Source organism: Phascolarctos cinereus, unplaced genomic scaffold, assembly GCF_003287225.1.
Source record: "Phascolarctos cinereus isolate Bilbo 61053 unplaced genomic scaffold, phaCin_HiC Scaffold_5;HRSCAF=322, whole genome shotgun sequence".
In the NCBI taxonomy this organism is placed as follows: domain Eukaryota; kingdom Metazoa; phylum Chordata; class Mammalia; order Diprotodontia; family Phascolarctidae; genus Phascolarctos; species Phascolarctos cinereus.
This window is the reverse complement of record NW_027555958.1, coordinates 224,913,179-224,934,477: the sequence shown is the minus strand read 5'-3', so window position 1 is coordinate 224,934,477 and position 21,299 is coordinate 224,913,179. Positions and strand designations below refer to the sequence as shown.

The following is a 21,299-nucleotide window of genomic DNA, read 5'->3' as shown; positions in this document are numbered from 1 at the left end:
AGCAATCCTTTTCAATTGGGTGAAGACATATATTGAACCTCATTTTGAAATTTAACCAAGGGATATCAGAGCTGGCAGAGGGGTCATAACATTGTCATTCAGTAAACATTTATTAAGTTCCCACTATGTGCCAGGCTCTGTGCTAGTTGCTAGAAAAAGCAAACAAAAGTGAGAGGGTACCTACTTGATTTCTTGAAGTAGATAGATTTCTTAGCCAAAAGAGATCCTAGTTATGATGGAAGATGAGGAATCCATTGGTTACTAGGGTAGCTGACATCTAAATGATTCAGAGAGTGTGTCTTTTATCGTACATTCAGGGTAGATTCTGGAGTATGAGTATGAGACCTGGATAAAGGGTCATCATTCACTTAAAACAATGGCTTAGGAATCCCTTCAGATGGGTTTAATCTTTTTTTTTTATTATTACTGTTTTTAAATAAAATATAAATAAATAAATAAAGGCTGGGTCTCTCCACTTCCCTCAGGACGGAAGTGCAAAGGCTATTCACAGGCCTGATCTCACTATTGCTCAGTATGGGAACTTTGACTAGCTCTGTTTTCAATCTGGGCCCATTCTCCTCTCCTCAGGCAACCTAGGGGCCCTTCTACTCCCAAGGGCTCTGCATATTAATGCCAAGCTTAACACAAACACCCTATTGGCTTAGCTCGCCAAAGCTCAGCACTGCCTGGCCGCTGGGATTATAGGATATTTGAACTAGGCCTCATCTCTAGACCACCTAATCCTAGGTATCACAGAATGTTGGGTCAGGTGTCTGAAAGTTCTGTCCATGAATGCCACAGAAATCTCAGGTTTATCTGGCGTCTTTGGGAACAAAAACTGATTGTGTTTGATGTTTTAACTGTGAGTTGTTTCCATGATTCCTTCCTTTGTTTCCCTGTGAAGATATCACCCACCTTAGTCAGACTGAAGTTCCTGTTACCAGAGCGAGGCAGAGCTCTTCAGGTCTGATTCCCCAAAGTCATGAGCTTCAAACACCGCAGGAGGATTCCAGGACAGTGACATCAGAAGACCAACCTGGCAGCCTAGATGCTAGACCTCAGCGGCAGAAGCGGTCTGTAGAGAACACGGGCCCCTTGGAGGATCACAACTGGCCACAGTACTTCAGAGACCCATGTGAACCAAACCCTTGTCAGAATGAAGGGATCTGCGTGAATGTGAAAGGAATGGCAAGCTGCAGGTGGGTGCTGAGGGGGCTCTAGGAACACTGAAGGGAATTGGGATCATCCTTCTACCTACTGCACATAGCATTCTAGACAAATTTTGTAGGTTTAAAAAAACCCAACTTTTTACATTTTAAAAAGGTATCCTAACCCTTCCCGTGATTTATATTTTTATATAATATATTATATAATATATACTTTTATATATTTATGTGAGGCAATTTTACTGAATCATATTCTGTCAGAGCTAGAAAAGACCTTAGAAATCATGAGGATGGTCCTCCTTACTTCATAGATGAGAAAGCTGAGCCAATAGGGGAGGGGCAATGACTCACCCAAGGTCACATAGCTGACTCTTGCTAGAACCATAACTTGAATGAGGTTTCCTGATTCCTATTCCAATGCTCTGCCTGATTAACAGGGAGCATCAGTTAACTCAGGGAGAATAGTCCCTAGCACCTATAGGCTGGCTTTACAATTTGGACCAGGATTCACTTATTTTTCTCTCAGATTAATTCTTTTCAAAACCCTCCAATTTAACTGTGAAACCTCTAGGTCTATTGTGAGTATTAAATGAGAAAGCATAAGTAAAATGCCTTGAATATCTTAAATAGTGCTATCTAATGGTAGGTATTATTATTATTATTATAATAAAGCCATTTTAATAGCCTTTATATTTCAACCTGTGTTTCAGTTTAGTTCCTTTCCTCTGGCCTAGAGGCAAAGTCAATATTTTGCTACCATCTTACATACTCTTCTTATATCTTTCCAGAACTAAAATATTTCCAGAATAAATGACTCAAAGTTATACTAAGAAAGGGAAATGAGATTCCTCTGTGATAGGAGTCTTGCCACATGGAATGAAGAACTCATGTCATTACACACAGGAATGGTTTCCCAAGAAACTAGAATCTGGAGCTGCACTTGACCCAAGAGATCAAATAATACATTTTACAGATAAGGAAATTGAGACTCAGAGGGATAGAGTGACTTGCCCGAGTTCACAATACAGTTATGAAGCTGGGATGCAAACTAAAGCTCTCTCACTCTGAATCAATTGCAACATTCTACCTCCCCTGCCAACTCTCTTACTTCACTAATGAGAAAACTAACACCAAAAGAGTCTCCAGAGCAATTTCAAATTTCAGTGTGTCTCCAAGACAGCTAGTGCCAGGGTCCTTAGATAACCAGTGGTGGTGGCAGTGGTGGATCAGTGGAGATTTAGAAGTTGGAACCTGATAGCCACCAGGGTTGATTAAAATAAATACAATTCCAGAATTCTTCTGGTTCTGACCTTTTCTTCCAAGTTGGAGAATTCTTGGTTATGATCTCTCCTCAGAGGGTAGGCAAAAAATCACATCTAGAAGTTTGGGAGTATGTGTGAGAATCATATATTGAAATACCAACAGTAGCACCAGCAGCAGTAGTGGTGGTAGTATTAGTAGTAGTAGTAGTAGTAGTAGTAGTAGTAGTAGTAGTAGTAGTAGTAGTAGACATTCTTAGAGCATATGACAAACAGATATATAAAAAGATCTATAGAAATTCTTTGAGAATAAGCCAACATAACTGCATTGAGTAGGAATCAAGACTCATACCAAGTAAACACTATTGGATTTGTCACAAATGTAACCGGGGTGTCCTAATAAATGTTTAATAACTGGTTCTCTACAAATATATTAAATAGATTGATATAGATACAGATAGATCTAGATCTAAATAGATAGCTCTAGCTCAAGATACACACACACACATATTTTTTCCTCACAACACTTTCTTAAATTTAATCTGTATTATTAACATTTTCATCATCACTTTCCTAAGTCTAGAAATTGATAAAATAATAAATCAAGCTCTGATTTATAGAGTTTGCTGATTTCCAAGGTACAAATGCTCATAGATAGACTACTGAATGTTCTCCAAAGGGGCTAATGTTAGTGTGGAGCCTATGAAACCCCTAAAATCTGAAAGTTTAATCAGAAGCTCCATGGATCACGTAGGCATAAACTCAATGCCCAACAAAGAAGTGTCAAACAAATGGCTGTCATGTAGTTCTATATACATGCACACACATATACAAATATACACATAGAACTGCTTGATTTAACCTTGAACTCTTATCTGGCATCCCTGAGTTTTGAGAGGTGCTAAGTTTCTCTTTTAATTCTCTGAAAGGTTGTTTAATTATATTTTTCTGATTTCATCTAAGGACTATCCACACATTAGAAGGCAGCATAGTATAATGGGAAAAGCATTGATCTGGGAGTCAAGAGGTCTGGGTTCTAGTCTTGTCATGGATACACTATATGGTCTTTGACAGATTATTTTATTCCTCTATACCTCAAATTCTCAATGAAAAAGAGAGATTCAGATTAGATGTCCTCCATTCCAAAAATCTGTGAATCTATAAACATTTGGTCATTTCTCACATTTGGCCATTTCTGTTGTTTTTCCCCAGGTGTGCCTCTGGACATGCCTTCTTTTACACTGGAGAACGATGTCAGGCTATGCAGGTTCATGGAAGCATCCTGGGAATGATGATTGGAGGAGCTGCTGGAACCATTGTGTTGACTATTGCCATCATCTCCATGCTGTCCAAAAGGATGCCATCACAAGCAGACTTTTGAGATCTCTGGAGTGGTTCTCCCACAATCATTTTTCCTTCTCTCCTTCTAAGTAGAGACTAGGTCACTTACTACCACCTTCATTCTAAATTGACTTCCTCTGAAGTGACCATCTCTCTTGCTTGTTAATGCCTTAATTTGAGTCCAGCACTAAATGATTTGGAGACTCTTTGGCTCTTACTAAAGGTATAAGTTACAAGATGAAGTCCATTGGATGAATTCAACTATGAAATTTAAATCTCCTGTGTCTCTCTTAGCAGAAAGCAAAGCTTAAGGCGGGGTCTTTAATAATAATAATTATAGCTAACATTTATTAGTGCTTTAAAGTTTGCAATGCATTTTTACACGTCATCTCATTTAATCCTCACACCAACCTCACAAGGTATGTGCTTTTATATTCTTTATTTACAGATGAAGAAACTAAGGCAGACAGAGTTTAAGTGATTTATCCAGAATCACATAACTAATGTTTGAAGCTGAATTTGAATTTAGGTCTTCTCAATTCCAGGCCTAGCACTGTATCCACTACACCACTTAGTTGGTTCTACTCCTTAAAGGGCCTTTGTACCAAGAGATTAAAAAAATAAAATTTTATTGATTAAAAAAATTTTTATATTGCCTTTATTTCCTCCATGCAAAGTAGATTGTTGTCTCCATTTTGCAGATGAGAGAACTGAGGCTTATAGAGGTAATTAATTTGTTGAGGTCACACATATACCAATCAGTCAACAACCATTGATGAAGTGCCTACTACGTGCCAGGCCAGGACATGTGCTAAGTCCTGGGGATGGGGATGCAATTACATAGAAAGAAACAATCCCTAGTCTCAAAGAGTTTACAGTAGAGCTGGAAAGATAGCAGGTATACATATGTAAGTATATACAGAATAAATATGAAGGGAATAAATGCAAATAAAAACAAAGGTCACTGACAAGTGAAATCATGGTCACATCAACATCCATCAACAATGGATCTTGTACACCAGCTTCTTTACTCCAAGACCAGTTCTCTATGTGTGATGCTTCTCCTATAGGATCAATATTAATACAAATATCTACATGTATAAGCATTACAGCTCCACCTCCAATGTCTGCTTTCTTTACCATATTTACTATTTCCTCTCTCACACCTAAAAATGGTCATAAGATTTCATAATATTCCAAGAATGTATTCTCTGATGGTTGGGAAGAAGTGGCCTATGAATTGGAAGAATAAGGGGAAAGAAGGCTAAGAGGAATAGCCAAATATGAAAAGGACTGAGGACAAATTATCAGATTAATTAGAATTTCTATTTCTTCAGCCTATAATCTCAGAAAATTATTCAGGCTGAATAATATTATCTTTCAAGGACTTCTGTGGCCCCTAATCACTGTGAAATCAAATGTGGTCCAGCTAGTCAATAAACCTTTATTAGGTGCCTACTATGTTCCAGGGGCAGCTAGGTGGCACTGCAGTGGATAGAGTGCTGGGCCTGGAGTTAAAAAGACTCATCTTCCTGAGTTCAAATCTGGCCTTAGGCATTTCCTAGCTGTGTGACCCTGGGCAAGGTACTTAACTATGTTTGCCTCAGTTGCTCATTTGTAAAATGAGCTAGAGAAGGACATGACAAAACATTCTAGTATCTTTGCCAAGAAAACCCCAAGCAGGGTCACAAAGAGTTGGATATAACTGAAATGACTGAATAACCACCACCACTACCTAGAACAAACAAGAATAGCACCCAACATTCCAGGCCCTGGGATACAAAGAAAGGCAAAAGAATAATCCTTGGCCTCAAGGAGTTTACAATCCAGTGAAGGAAAACATATAAAACTGAAAGGGGAAGGCAGGAAGGTGAAGGAGGAAGGGTATCTGGTACAAGAAATGATAAGTCCAGAAAAGTACAGCTGTGAGGGAAATAGTGAGATGGCTGTCCTGGGCACCCTCCTAAAAGGATGATCTGGGAAGAGCTCTCCAATGTCCCCCTCTTACCCTTTCCAGTCAGAAGGAAGGAAGGAGCCTGGGGATAGTGGGTACTGAGGAAATAAGAGTTTATAGGTTGATGTGATCTTGTAGGATAATGAGTTTATGGAGACCAAGATGAAGTTCAGAAATGCAGCAGGTGGGAAATGATGGTCCAAGAGAGAAGACAATAAAAACAAGACAAGTTGGTGCTCCTAGCCTTCTAGCATCCAGATAGCCAAGTCTGGCAGAGAATAGTTTATCATAAGAACATAATCTATCAATTAAAGTCAATATTAATTACAGAAATAATCATCTTTAATCAGTTTAATTAACTAATTAAAAATATCAACCTCCCTAAAGAAAAGCTTGGGTGATTAATTGAAATTTACTTATTTTCCTATGTAGAGAATTCATAGTTAACTTCATAATTTTGTATATTTATTAAATGTATTCAATAAGATTAAATGTAACATTTTAAGATTTTGTGAATTCAAGAATAAAGATGTATTGCACGTAATAAAGATGATCCAATGAACTCTGCAACACCCATCTCCCTTAAAAAACAAACAAATGAAGAAAACCTCCTAAAACAAAACAACTTTTTTCAGCTTCTTTTTAAGGGTTTTGGTGTATCATTATAATAAATATTAATACTGAAAATTACAAAACAGGTAGAAATTTGGTCTTATCAGAATTGGTCAGGCAATAAAAGAAGAATCCTATTATCATATTGAAACTATTTTGAATCTTTGAGTCCTGTGGCAAATCTATTCTCAAATTATTATTATGAGTTACTCTTAGATATCCTTGTGTAGTTATTACATTTGACCCCCTGAGAGAATGAATATAAAGTGTAATTTTAATGGGTCAAGCCTTTGAGTTATGCTACAAATCAACAGCTTATGCTTGTGTAATGGGATAGAAAGGCACAAGGTAGTGTTAATTCTGTCCTTGTGGGTTTAGTTATAAAATAAATGAATAGCTCATGACTCTAACAACAGGCTGGAATTGGGTTCTCAGCCCAATGCTAGAAAACTAGCTTTTGGGTTGAATTGCTCCCAGAAAGGGCTCTGCTCCCTTATACCACAAATCAATGGACATAAGGAAATACATGCCTGTGTCAAGGATAGAGTTTCTGAGGAATAAAATTGTGTGTAATGAGTATGCTCAGAGTACTCACAGAAATATTGCTACATCTCCCCTTCAGAGTTCTAGGGGTATCCCTGAAAGGTTGTGATGATTTTCTCCAATGCTAGTGGCTCTAGTTGTGGGGAACCTGTGACCTCGAGGCCACATATAGCCTTCTAGGTCCTCAAGTGTGGCCCTTTGACTGAATCTAAACTTCATAGAACAAGTCTTTGTTTGGATTCAGTCAAAGGGTCAAAATAGAGGAACTAAAGGGGCACTGTGGCCCTGAGGCCGAAGGTTCCCCACCCGGTTAAGCCAATTGTTGTGTTCTTTTTACTGTTAGCCACCGTTGACAAGTACAGTTTAGCCAATTGCCATCAATTAGCTTTTACAAAGGCATATAGCAAGAAGAGAAGTATAAACATTGCCCCCAATCTCAACACTTCAAGGATACGGTTTCCCCCATATCAGGGGTCAGCAAACTTCTGTTCATGAGCCAAATCCTGCCCTGCTACTTGTTTTTGTATGATCTACAAGCTAAGAATGGATTGCTTTTTAACATTTTAAAATACAATGTATTTAAATATAATTTTTTAAAATGTAAAGCTGTACAAGGTATTTAAATACAATTTGTAGTGGTTGTCCTTTGTTCTGGAAGAGGACCATGACATCAGGGAGATGATGACATGACTTGCAAATGAATTGGATTTGAGCGAGGGAGGGCTGTGCAAAGTCACCAGTCTCACTTTCTCCTCCAGAGCCATCTGGTCCAGCAGCCAGATATAGATCAGGATGACTGGAGATGGCCTAGGATGTAATGGGAGACTTTGGCCTTTTTAAGCTATATGTAAAAATACAATTTATAGCTCATGGGTCATACAAGAGGCAGGCCAGATTTGGCCCATGGGCTGTAATTTGCCAGCTGTGATTTGCTGACCCTTGTCTTATTCCACTTAGGTCTTCAGAGATATTAGTCTCAGACTTAGAACAGTTTCTAGCTAGCACTGGTCCACCAAGTTTGCACCCAAATGAGAAATTGATACTGTTGTTCTGGGTCCTGAAGATTTCTCTTTGGGTCATTGATGCACGCCACGCTGAGCATTCCTGTGCCAGTGTCTCCCATGCTTCACAACTGAATCCAAAGTTCTTCAAAGAGACCTTGAGAATGTCCTTGTATTGTTTCTTCTGACCTTCATGTGAGAGCCTGCCTTGATTTGTCTTTCAACCAATCCTCTTGGTCACCTTCTTCTGGACGCTCTTCAACTTGTTGTGTTCCGAAATGTGGCACAGGGGACTGAACACAATAGTCTAATCTTTATGCATTAAATAACATAGCATAGACTATATGTATTGCAAGAATTTAGAGATAAGAGAGATTAATAACGATTAATGAGGAGATAGAGAATTCTGTCTTCTTGTCAGAAGACCTTAGTGAATTATTTATCTTTTTTCTTTCCAACAGAAAACCAGAAATGGTCTGAGAGATCCAGCAATAAGATGGAAATTTCCCATTCCTTACATTTTGGTTGATAAACTGAGTAATATTGGTTGTTCTTTACTTGGGTCCTATGAATAAATCCTCACTCCTCAAATGCTTCAGATAGCCTTCAAACCAGATTTTATCTACAGGCATACATTTCATTAAATTATGCCAACCAATGTGGCTTCCCCCAAATAATGTTATAAATATTATATTAATTATAACCAAACCCCACTAGATAATCTTGAAGCCTATTGTGATGTTGTCCAATGGGTTCCTCATGTATAGCATTGCTCCTAGGGGCAGCTAGGTGGTGCAGTGGATAGATTACTGGCTCTGGAGTCAGGAGGACCTGAGTTCAAATCCTGCCTCAGACCTACTAGCTGTGTGACCCTGGGCAAGTCACTCACCCCCATTGCTTAGCCAAAAAAAAAAAAACCCCAACAACCCCAAACCCATTGCTCCTATGGCACTAACCACCCCTTGCAGCATTATGTCACCTAACATTGCTTTCATGTTATACCTATGTGGTGATACTGAATACGATATACAAGACCCAGGCTATTGGTTCTTATTGTTAAGCCTGTCACATGGTATGCATTTAATGATTGCTGATTTATTATTATTCTATCTTGATGGAAATCTTGATGCTATATTTAATTAGAAGTGGTTTGCTTTTACCTTCGAGTCATTACATTAAGCATAGTTACACCCAGGCATAACTGGATTCTGATCTACAGTGAAGTGTTCTATAAGTGTGTTTCTATGGGAATGACTCCAAAGTTAAATTGAGGGGTCACAGTTTAGAATCTATTAAAAATACTAATTGGGCATGGTGAAAACAATGCATATTGGTAAGATTTAAGCTTGTGGGTTATTTTCCTCTTGTTCCTAACATGATTAAGCTGTCATCATCATTTGGAAAGTGGGAATTGTTCTTTTTTCCCACTTTTATTATAGTTGGAAAGACCTGTATATCCCTTCTCATAGACTTTATTAGAAATTGTATATGTAATAGCATAATTCAGAATGGGAGGATTTGAAGAAGAATAGAGCTGGGGATCCCATGACTTCCTAAGTCTCCCTGTCCAAAGACAGGTGACTGTAAAGCCTCCACATAGATGGTGTGTCATTCCAAGTCAATCTGCTTTTTAAAAATTTTCATGGTTGGAGTTCATGAATTTTCACGAATGGTTAGAATTAGCCTCTCCCCTCTTCAATCCATCTTCAATATAGCTGCCAAACTGATACATGTAAGCACAGGTCTGACACGTCACTCTCTTGCATAAGACGTTCTATTGGTTCTCTATTGTTTGCAGGATAAGGTACAAACATCTCTGATCGATATTATTTTGTCTTCATTTTCTGGTTCCAGTATGTCTGTCTATCTTTCTAGGCTTATCTCAAATTACTGTCTTTAGGTCTTCTTTGTACCAGTCAAACTGGCTTATTTGCTGGTCCTGACACACAACGTTCCCTCTTAACACCTTCATATTTTTGTATGGGCTATCCTTGCTATGCCTAGAAAGTTCTTCACCTCTGCCTTTTTAAATCCCCCACCTTCTTTTAAATTTAGCTTCAATTACCATCTCCTAATCAGGACTCTCCTGAACTCCCTCAGTTTCCTTACATGAAATTAGTTTGCATTTATTTTTAAAATGTTCCTTAATTTTATTTTTAATTTATGGAATAGAACAAGCATTTCCATAGATCCACTGAAATACTTAGTGATTCACTGGAATATTTTATGCTGAGTACTTGGACAGAGCTGGTTTGTTCATTCATTCATGGTATTGGGAAAATGGGAGCTCTGTGGTCATGGACACAATGTGGTGTGCTTTTAGAACTGACTACTGTAATAGGGAAATTGGGGCAGCTAGGTGGCACGGTGGTTAGAGTGATGCACCTGGAGACAGGAAGATTCATCTTCCTGATTTCAAATCTGGCCTCAGACACTTAATACTAGCTGTGTTACCCTGGGCAAGTCACTTAACTCTGTTTGCCTCAGTTTCCTAATCTGTAAAATCATTTGGAGAAGAAAATGGCAAACCATTCCAGTATCTTTGCCAAGAAACCCTGCAGAAATAGGAAAGAGTTGAACAATACTATGATGGGAGGATTGCTATGGAAATTTGAAGACATGATTTAAGTCTACACTTTTTGCTTGAGAGGACCTAGATTTTCAAATGTTTAAAATTCAACAAGCATTTATTAGGTGCTTACTATATACCAGACACATTGCTAGGCACTGGATATTACAGAGACAAAACTGGAACAATCCTTGCCCTCAAGAAGCTAAAATTCTACTGATCAAGTGGTATTGGGACTGAGTTCTCTGTACCGGCATTTCTTTTTTTCTAGTCCCTCCTACCCCGACACAATGTGGGGATCAATCCATCAATCAACCAATGTTCATTAAGTACTTACCCTGTGCCAGGCACTGATCTGGGTGCTGGAGATAACAAATATCAACGTGATTTTCCTGAAGTGCAGGTCTGATTTTTTCACCCCTTCTACTCAAATAAATTGCAGTGGCTCCCTACTACCTCTAGGATCAAACATTATAAATTACTGTGTATGGCATTTAAATATCTTTACAACCTGGCCCCTTCCTACCTTTTCAATCTTAATATACATGATTCTCCTTCTCCTCAGTCTTCTCCTCCCCTTACTCTGCCATGCTGTTATACAAGGCAGAATTCCGTATAAGAAGACTGGAAAGGCGGGAAAGGGCCATCTCTTGTCTCTCTGGCTTTGCACTTGCTTGTTCTCATCTTCCGAAGGAGACTCCTTCCTTACTTTCCTCTCTCGAAATAGCTGCTTTCCTTCAGGGCCTAACTCAAGTGCTACCTTGTGCATGCGATCTTTCCAGATTCCACCCCCCTCCCCCTCTGTATCCCTTTGCGTATATCACATACATGTGTATATTATACAATGCATATTACATGTGTATATTACATATGTGTATATTGTCCACATTACACATATGTGTACATTATATGTATGTGTTGTATGCTTATATATTTACATGTTGTTTCTCATCTCTACTCTCCACATAAGCTCCTTGAGGGCAGTGACTTTGTTTAACTATTGTTTTTACATCCTTAATGCATAGGACGGTGTCAAGTATATGTTGTTGTTCAGTCATGCCCAGCTCCTTGTGACTCAGTGGACCATAGCATGCAGATACTGAAGTTGTTTCCCATTTCATTCTCCAGTGGATTAAGGCAAACAGAGGTTAAGTGACTTGCCCAGGGTCACACAGTTAGTAAGTGTCCCAAGGCCAGATTTGAAGACAGGTCTTCCTGACTCTAGGACCAGCACTCTTTCCACTGAGACACCTAGCTACCCCATCAAGTACCTAGTGTATAATTAATAAATGCTTATGGGTTGATTATTTAGCGTTGTATCTGATGTGTCTTGCCCATGGTGGGTACTCAATAAATCTTTAAACTGGGGGTCTTCTGATTCCAAATTTATCTTTTCACATGCCACTCTGCCTATGTTCATAGTCATCTCCTGGTTTGAGTATCTTTTCCAAGATACTCCAAGCTATTAATTTTCTACTTAGCTCACTCACAATAATGAAACTCATTCAATAAAATAGCTAAACGTAAGAAATCTTAGAGTATGTCATAGGCTAAGCATCTAAAAAAAATAGACACAGCTGCAGTTTGATCCTCTTTCAGAACTCTTTTTCTGTATCACAGTTTAATCTAGTTAGTTAATTAATGAATGTTTATTTCTCTACCAGGCATTGCACTCAGATCAGAATCAGATCAGGATTTCATCTTCCTTGATGAAGAAGTTTCTTTTTAATTTGCTATAAGTCTTGGAATAAAATCTTCTCTGGGGCAAAGTTATAGACTAGTTTGATGACCTAAGGTTCTTCCAGGAAACTTTTCTCATCTCCCACTGCTACTTATGAAAGATTTTTCTCCTGACTTTTCCCCCAGATACTGCTGTGCAATTCCCTTTTTCCTCTGCCTTTCACGTGTATGAGTCAGGAATGAAGAGAAGAAACATATTGTGTAGCAGAATGCTACTGAGGAAATAAAACTCCTATTGCTAGGCTTAACCTGTAAAGAAGACTTCTTTCCCCGAGGGGCTCTGTGTCTTTACATGTAAAGTTTCATCTTAAAGAGGTCTCATTCCTGCTCCCCACCTCCCCCTAAACCATTTGGTATTTAAGGAGTACTTCCTTGAAATGACTGGCAGCTAGGTAGCACGGTGGATAGAGCACTGGGCTTGGACTTAGGAAGACTCCTCTTCATGAGTTCAAATCTGGCCTCAGACACTCACTAGTTGTGTGACCCTGAGCAAGCCGCTTAAACATGTTTGCTTCAATTTCCTCATTTGTAAAATGAATTGTAGAAGGAAATGGTAAACCACTCCACTATCTTTGCCAAGAAAACCCCCAAAGGGCAGCTAGGTGGCACAATGGATTGAGCTCTGGCCTTGGAGTCAGTAGGACCTGAGTTCAAATCCAGCCTCAGACACTTGACACTTACTAGCTGTGTGACCCTGGGCAAGCCATTTAACCCTGATTTGCCTCACCATAAAGTGGAAAAAAAAGGGGGGGGCTACGAAGAGACTGAAATGAATGAACAACCACAACACTTGAAATGACCTCACATAGTTGTTAAGGTTACACCAAACCGGGCTTGACTATCCCTGCTTTTGACAGACTTCTTATACAAACCCTGGTAGAAACTGTTTTCTAAAAGGGCCAACATTATGTCATCCTCACCGCATACTGCTTTAAATGGCATTTGAATAAGGTAAATGAACATAGGTTAAATTCAACCCACGTTAGTAAGTGTTTATTATTTCATACAGTGTACTTTGCTAGGCACTGAGGAACAGAGAAAGTTTAGATCGCTCTTTTCCTATTAGAGCTTACAGATTTGTTCAGTCATTTTTCAATTGTGTCTGACTCTGTGAATGTGATAGAATACTATTGTGCTATAAGAAATGGTGAAAGGGATAGTTTAAAAAAACAACAACAACCTGGGAAGACTTATAAATGGATACAAAGTGAAGTAAACAGAATCGGGAAAAAACAATTATTCAATGATAGCAATTTGTAAAGATTAGTAATTTATTCTTATTTATGCTTATGTTTACTAAGTGAAGTTTTAGTTTATTCTGATATCTTCTCTTGTCTCTGTTGATAGGGAAAAGAGAATATAACCTAAATTACTATTACAATGCCAGATTTCCCTAGAATCTAAAACACTCCCCTGTTTTTAAATTAGGATTTTTTTTTAAAAGCTATATTAATTATCCTGGGCATTGCTGAGAATATCAGAGCAATGACTTTTTTTTCTTTTTCTAAATTGAATTTTATTTTCAATTTTCAACTCTCTCTCCCCTCTCCTACTCCACCACCCATTGAGAAAACAAGAAAAACAAAACCCATGACAAACATGTGTAGTCGTACAAGACATACCCCCACATTAGCCATGTCCATAAAAAGAAAAAGGAAAAAGGAAAAGAAGAGAACATATGCTTCAGTTTCTACTATGAGTGCATCAGCTTTCCATTTGCAGGCGGGTGACTAGTTTCTTCATGAGGCCTTTGGAACTGCATTTGGTCTTTACCATGATCAGCATTGGGGCAGCTAGGTGGCACAGTGGATAGAGCACCGGCCCTGGAGTCAGGAGGATCTGAGTTCAAATCCAGGCTCAGATACATAACATTTACTACCTGTGTGACCCTGGGCAAATAACTTAACCCCATTGTCTAACTAAAAAAATTAAAATAAATGATCAGCATAAATAAGTCTAAATTACTAATCTTTACAAATCGCTATCATTGAATAATTTTTTTTCCTGATTCTGTTTACTTCACTTTGTATCCATTTTTACGTCTTCCCAGGTTGTTGGTGTTTTTTTTAACTATCGCTTTCATCATTTCCTATAGCACAATAGTATTCTATCACATTCACATACCATAATTTGTTCAGCTGTTCCCTAATTGATAGGCGGTGGAGCCATCTCCAGTCATCATGATCTATATCTTGCCACTGGACCCAGATGGCTCCAGAGGAGAAAATGAGGCTGGTGACTTTGTACAGCCCTCCCTCAATTAAATCCAGTTCACTTGCAAGTCATGGCATCACCTTCCTGATGTCATGGTCCTCTTTGAGAGCGAAGGACAAACAACATCAGTTGATAGGCATCCCCTCAGTTACCAAAAAAGCTGCTGTACATGTTTATATGTATATATGGGTCCTTTCCCTCTATATTTTATTTCTTTGGGTTATAGATCTAGTAGTAACATTGCAAAAGTTATTAAACTATGCATACCCTTTTGGGGCATAGTTCCAAATTGTTCCCTAGAGTAGCTGGACTAATTCACAGTTCCACCAAGAGTACATTAGTATACCTACTTTTCCACAGCCCCTCCAACATATGTCATTTTAATCTTTTACCATCTTAGTCAATCTAAGAGCTATTAAGAGGTACCTCAGAGTTATTTTAATTTGAATTTTGCTAATTATTAGTGACTTAGAGCATTTTCCCCCACATGACTATTGATTGCTTGGATTTTTTCCAGAGTAGTGACTTTTACTGTAATTTTTTTTTTTAGGTTATTGGGGTTAAGTGACTTGCCCGGAGTCACACAGCTAGTGTCAAGTGTTTGGTCTGAGGCCAGATTTGAACTCAGGTCCTCCTGACTTCAGGGCCGGTGCTCTCTCCATTGTGCCACCTAGCTGCCCCTACTGTAGTGTTCTGAGAGTTAACACAGGAGTTTCTGAAGAACTGTGATTTATAGTGAGGAATTAGATCAGGGATTGGGAAATTTTAGCTTGTGGCTTGACGGTATACTCTTTGTGTCCTCTAATTAAAATTTTTAGCACGAGTTCAATATTTATAGGAATTCTAGGTTCATTCTTCTAATAAAGGACGATCCCAAATTTATTTGTTTTGTAAATCTAAATTTTCAGATAAGAGTTTACTAGCATCAAAGTTCACTTCTAATCTTTTCTTTCAGGAACTTGGAAATACTTTTAGTACCTTAAAGTTAAATCTCCACAAGAACCCTACTAGTCACAAAATCACAGAATTTCAGATTTGTTATGGACCGTTAGGCAGTATAGTCCTGTGGAATGAGCACTGTCCCTAGAGTCAAGACCTAGGTGCAATTACTACCCTTGAGATGCTTATGTCATAGGCCACTGGATATACAGTCAGTAAGAATTGGGTTTAAATTCTTCCTCAGATAATTAGTATTTATGTGAGTCTGAGCAAGTCATAAACATTTCTTTTGGTTTTAGTATCTCATCTTTAAAATACGGGAGTTGAAGTTGATGACTACTAAGGTTCTTTCCAGCTCTAGATCTACCATCCAATGAATAATTAACAGTGAAGAAGAGTGCCAAGTAAAACTATAAAGCCAAAGAAAAACACCTCTGAGCTCCTTCATTCCATAAAAGATAATAAAAGGAGATGAAGCCTGAAGCAAAGGTCACTCCCAGTACTCTGGTAGGAGGCCCTCTGAAAGAAGACTTTGCAAAGAAAGAGGGCTAAGGTCAGAGTGATTGAAACTCTAGGGACACCCTGGAACAGTGGTGCTTTTGTCAGTATTTAATTCAATTAAATCCCAACCTGAATTCACTTACAGTTTTGAATTTACATACTTCATGCTTAAATTAAATCCTTCCTTCTTCCTCTCCTCATTTCTGATTCCTTTTAATAACTGATATAGCAGCACTTTCCTGTGACTTATTAGAAGACAATTCATTGGGGCAGCTGGGTGGCAGTGGATAGAGCACCAGCCCTGGAGTCAGGAGAACCTGAGTTTGAATCTGGCTTCAGGCACTCTACACTTACTAGCTGTGTGACCCTGGCAAGTCACTTAACCCCAATTGCCTTCCCACCCCAAAAAGAGATGATTCATTATAGGAAAGCTAAGAGTACATTTTCAAAGACTAGTGGCTGCTTCTCTCAATTTAATTCAGCAAGCAAAACTAAAACAAAAACATAGATATTTCCCTCAAATAACTTGCATTCTACTGTCCTTGACAGGTTATGAGTACAACATTAACACATATGGTGACAGCTCCATAACTGAAGTCAATTCCCCTATGAATCTCTGACACTTTACAAGGATGCAAGTGTGCCTACAACCATAGCCAAGATCTCTGTATTTGATGACATCATTGGGCAGCACCTTGATTTTAACATCATTGACTTACAATGGCTTAATTGCTTGCACAACTGCTGTGGGTTACAGTGGAACTGAAGGATGGGATTTTTCTGGTGGGACATATATTTCATTCTATGTCACTTTTTTTGTTTTTGTTTATTGTTTCAGTAATGTTTGACTCTTTGTGACCCCATTTGGGATTTTCTTGGCAAAGATACTGGAGTGATTTGCCATTTCCTTCTCCAGCTCATTTTACACATGAGGAAACAGGGTGAAGTTAAATGCCCAGGGTCACATAGCTAGTAAGTGTTGGGCCAGATTTCCACTCAGGAAGATGAGTCTTCCTGACTTCAGGCCCAGCACTCTGTGCACTATGGCGCCACCTAGTTACCTTATGTCACCTTTAGCGATTTATATTTCCAACAGGTACTGGTGGTTTTCCTGAATCCTACTCCATATCCTCTTCTGCTTCTCTTTAAAAGGAACTTCAAAGGAAGAGGGCCAGACACACTAGAAATGATCTAGTCTATATCTCTGAGATGAAGTCTTTCCTAATAGCACTTTATAAATTCCCCATTCAGCATTCACTATACCCTCAGGTCTAACAAATGTAAATAGCCCCTAGGACTTAAGTGATGACCCAAGAATTTGGTTCAAGAAATTGTAAATATGGAAGCTCAGTCAAAGGCCTCATGACCTTAGTCTTTGACAAAATAAGGAGACTGAGGAATTTGGAGTCAGAATTCCTGAATTTGAATTCTAGCCTCAGCAAGTGCTTCCACTTCCTCATATGTAAAATGGGGCTTATGAATTCTTGGATAACCACTCTCACAGGGTTTTTAGGGCTTTTTAAAACTTAAAGTGATAAATAAATGTGTGTGGCATTATTTGCTGTCTAGAAGTTAATAGCTTCTAGGGATAGGACACCTTGATCTTTTGAACCATGAGTCTACGTGACATAAATTCTTTCCGGCAGCAGCACACACCTTTCTGGACCAGTGTGTTTTTAAGAAGCAAAATATTTGTGGCATGATTCAGGGCAGCAGAGATAATGCTGACTGGGTTCATGAGAGATCACATTCTGGTTAGACACTGCAAAGTTAGTGGAAGAAGATAAATAAATTGTAGGGACACTAAGGCTATTTACTGGGTTTATTTTGACTATCCCAAGAAATTATTATATGTAATATGTAGATATGTATATATGTACACAGAAACACACATACCTTTACCTATATGCATACATGTATACTATGTATCTTAGTATGAGCTTCAAAAATATTTTTTAAAAGAACATTATTTTACATTAAGAGTAGAAGTATATCAAACCATGAATGTAACATATCAGTTAATATATGTTATATTTAATGTATATTATGTATACCTTTAACACTGTAGTATCCAAATCATCCTGCTTATTTGTCTCCTAAACTTCTTTCTGCTCTTCTGTAAATTTTAAAAATGTTCCCTTGATTATTTTCTTTTTTTTCCCATTCTACTGCTATCATTACCCCCTTCTACATGCCCCCTTCAAAAAATTTATTACCCTTATAACAAATAAGCATAGTCAAGCAAAACAAATTAACACATTGGTTAATTGTTCCTGAATATGTAGGTCTCATTCTACAATCCATCACCTCTCTGATAAGAAGTGGGAAGAATATTCTAGAACCAGTTTTCTGGAGTTAACGTTAGCTTTTGCATTGATCAGAATTGTGTTTCAAGATGGTTTTTCTTGACAATATGGTAGTCACTGTGTAAAGTGTTCCCTTGATTCTGCTTACTTTACTGTGCATCATTTCATACAAATGTTATCAGTTTTCTTCAAATCTGTGCCTTTTGTCATTTCTTCCAGAGCCACAGTAACCATTAGCTTCACATAACATAATTTGTTCAGAAGTTCGCCAATTGATCAACATCTGTTTTTCTGTTCTACAACAAAAAGTGCTACTATATACATATATATATGTATGTATATATGTATATACACACATATATATATATGTATGTATATATACACACACACACATATATATATATATATATATATATATATATATATATATATATATATATATATATATATATATATATATATAACATTTGGTTATTTTCCCTCTGTCTGATCTCTTTCAAGTATGTGTCTAGTAGTGGTATTTCTGGGTCAAAACTTGGTGACTTTTTGGTTACAGTTTCAATTGCTTTCCAGAATGACTGGATCGACTCACTGTGCATTAGTATGCGTATTCTTTCTTCCAAGTCCTCTCCAAAAGTTGTCACTTTTTAAAAATCATCTTTGTCATCCTGATGGATTTCATGCAGGAAGAGTAACACTCTTCACAAAAAAGGGAAGAGTAGACAAAGGGGAAATCAGACAATGGAGGGAAAAGGATTTGTGGGGAAATATTTTCTGGGCAGCTGAGTTTGTTACTGGAATGAGAAAACATTCCCTTTTCAGGGGCAGAAAGAAAAGAAGGTGCCCGACCAAATGCTTTTGAAATTGTTAAAGAAGTCCGTTGAATATTAGACTGCAGGGTTGAGTTAACCATTTAAACAAAGCTGTAGGTGTCTCTTTTCCAAGGACAACAAAGAGTTTCTACAGCAGTGGATGAGGTCATCTGCTTTCCCTGTCCTTAAAGAGTTTGTTATATTTTACTTCTCCTTCATATTTCTCTTGGGAAGAAGCTATTACAGTGACTTATTATTATAAGACATTAGCTTCTTTTCAGATGGTTGCATAAAATCATAGGATTTAGAGCTAAAAGTGACAATGAAATTCATGTAAGTCCACCTCTTGATAGATAAGAAAATTGAAATCTAAACTAAACTAAACTAAATTGCTTTATTTTTCTGTTTCAGCAGCTAGGTAGTGCAGTGAATAGAACACTGGGTTTAGAATCAGGAAGATTCATCTTTATGAGTTTAAATCCAACCTCAGACACGTTTTAGCTGTGTGACCCTGGGCAAGTCACTTAAACCTATTGGGCCTCAGTTTCTCATATGTAAAATGAGCTGGAGAAGGAAATGGCAATTCACTGCAGTATCTTAGCCAAGAAAAACCTAAATAGGTTCGTGAAGAGTCAGACATGACTGAAATGACTGAACAACAAAGGTCTCCTTTAGCCAGGACTGAGCTGGAACCCTAAATGTGGCTTCCCTTCATTCTTAAATTTTTCAGTGGGAACATTTATATCCCAGAAATGGAGAAATGTTATAAATCAGGGCTTGAGCTCTTGTTTTGTTGATTGTCTAGATTTCAGAAAATGTTAATAGTGTGGATTAAACATAAATGTGTACATATAGCTCTCCCCAGACAGCAAGTAAGGACTGAGTGAGGACTTACTTCCACAACCTTTATTATCCAGGAAACTGCGACTTCTGGAGTAACTGTGAATGATGAAGTAAAGTTTTTAATGATGTGAAAGTAAGGAAATATACACAATAGGAGACCCAAAAAAGAAAGAAAACAATTCTCTTTTGTTTAAGTGATGATTAAAAGCAAATAATTGTAGAGGAAACAAAGCAGATCTTGATAGGACCCCTACACATCTCTGGTGAAGTTGCTACCTCTGAATGATTGCTGACATGCTCTATATGATGCCACATAAGAGACAAGAGAGTCTGAGAAGAAAGACCTAGTATCTATATTCTGTGCTCTTGAATTTACACCTTTAAAAAGTATGATGATTTATGCTAATTCTAAAGATGCAATTAAAAAGAAATTTACAGGTATTAAGCATGAGTGGCAAGTAAATGGCTTGGTTCATATTAAGGATGATTCGACGGTTGGAGAGAAATTTGAAGGTGATGTAGCAGTTTCACTTGAAGGAAGACCTTTCTAAAAGCCACCTGGAAGTAACTTCCATTTCTGCATCATCATCAGTTCAAATAGTGTTATGTTTTTGCCACCTAACAAACCTTCCCAGAAAACATGAAGATGTCAGCAATTTAAGCAGCCTACCAGTGATCATTATTAGACTGTTTCATCCTGGTAGTTTTATGTAGAACCCAAAGAATGCCTTCATATCACATTTTAACAAAATCAAAGAATATTACACGCATCCCTTGCAGAACTAAGATGAATATGATAGTTAATATGAATAACGTAAAAAGGTGAAAAGGGTTAGCTAATTGAATGCCTTGAAAGCATGATCCACTGGTCAGATGGCAAACTTCATTCAGTATTACTTAGAGTTGAACTTGATTATAATTCCTGATGTTCTTGCACTTTGTACACCTAACCAGCCTTTAACACACCTATTGTGGCATGAAAGTACACACACACACACACACACACACACACATCTATATCTATATCTACACATACGTATATATTATATACGTATGTATAACTGTGCATTGAACGCACTTTTATGTAATAAGTTGGTCCCCTGAAAGAGGAATGCCAATTAAGTTGTTGTAACTGCCATCAAATTATTGTAGTACCTCCGTGTCCATTCCTATCATCTACAAATCTTCCAAAATGAAGTAGTTGTTAATGCTTTTTTATTTTCCATTGGATGTACACTGTAGAACAGAAGTAGGAGTTAAGTGCTTACTGTGTGAGTCTTACAACACTAAAGATATTTTGAATAACGTAATTATAATTTGTATACAAAAGGAGCCTTAAATGGAACATTGTTTTTGAAATCAGACTCCCCACCTCCACAACATGGGCCATATTGTTATAAAACCTGTGGGTTTCTTCCCCTGGCAGATCCTGTTGTTTAACATTTCCCAGCACACTCCTTTATTTTTCTATAAACATTGCTTGAACTCGATTATAGTAG

The 21,299-nt window shown here is 37.9% G+C and overlaps 1 protein-coding gene and 1 pseudogene across 1 annotated transcript in view; both read left to right on the top strand.

Annotated features, from left to right (window-relative positions):
- The window catches only part of MEP1A (meprin A subunit alpha), a 34,164-nt gene extending 29,808 nt beyond the window's left edge, over positions 1–4,356 (top strand). The window contains 2 exon segments of the mRNA XM_078155667.1: positions 905–1,199; positions 3,638–4,356. Coding sequence (XP_078011793.1) covers positions 905–1,199; positions 3,638–3,806 — 464 coding nt within the window. The 3' untranslated portion in view covers positions 3,807–4,356.
- Positions 4,357–15,809: 11,453 nt separating this feature from the next.
- LOC110213550 (cofilin-2 pseudogene) lies at positions 15,810–20,351 on the top strand (annotated as a pseudogene).
- The last annotated feature ends 948 nt before the right edge of the window (positions 20,352–21,299 follow it).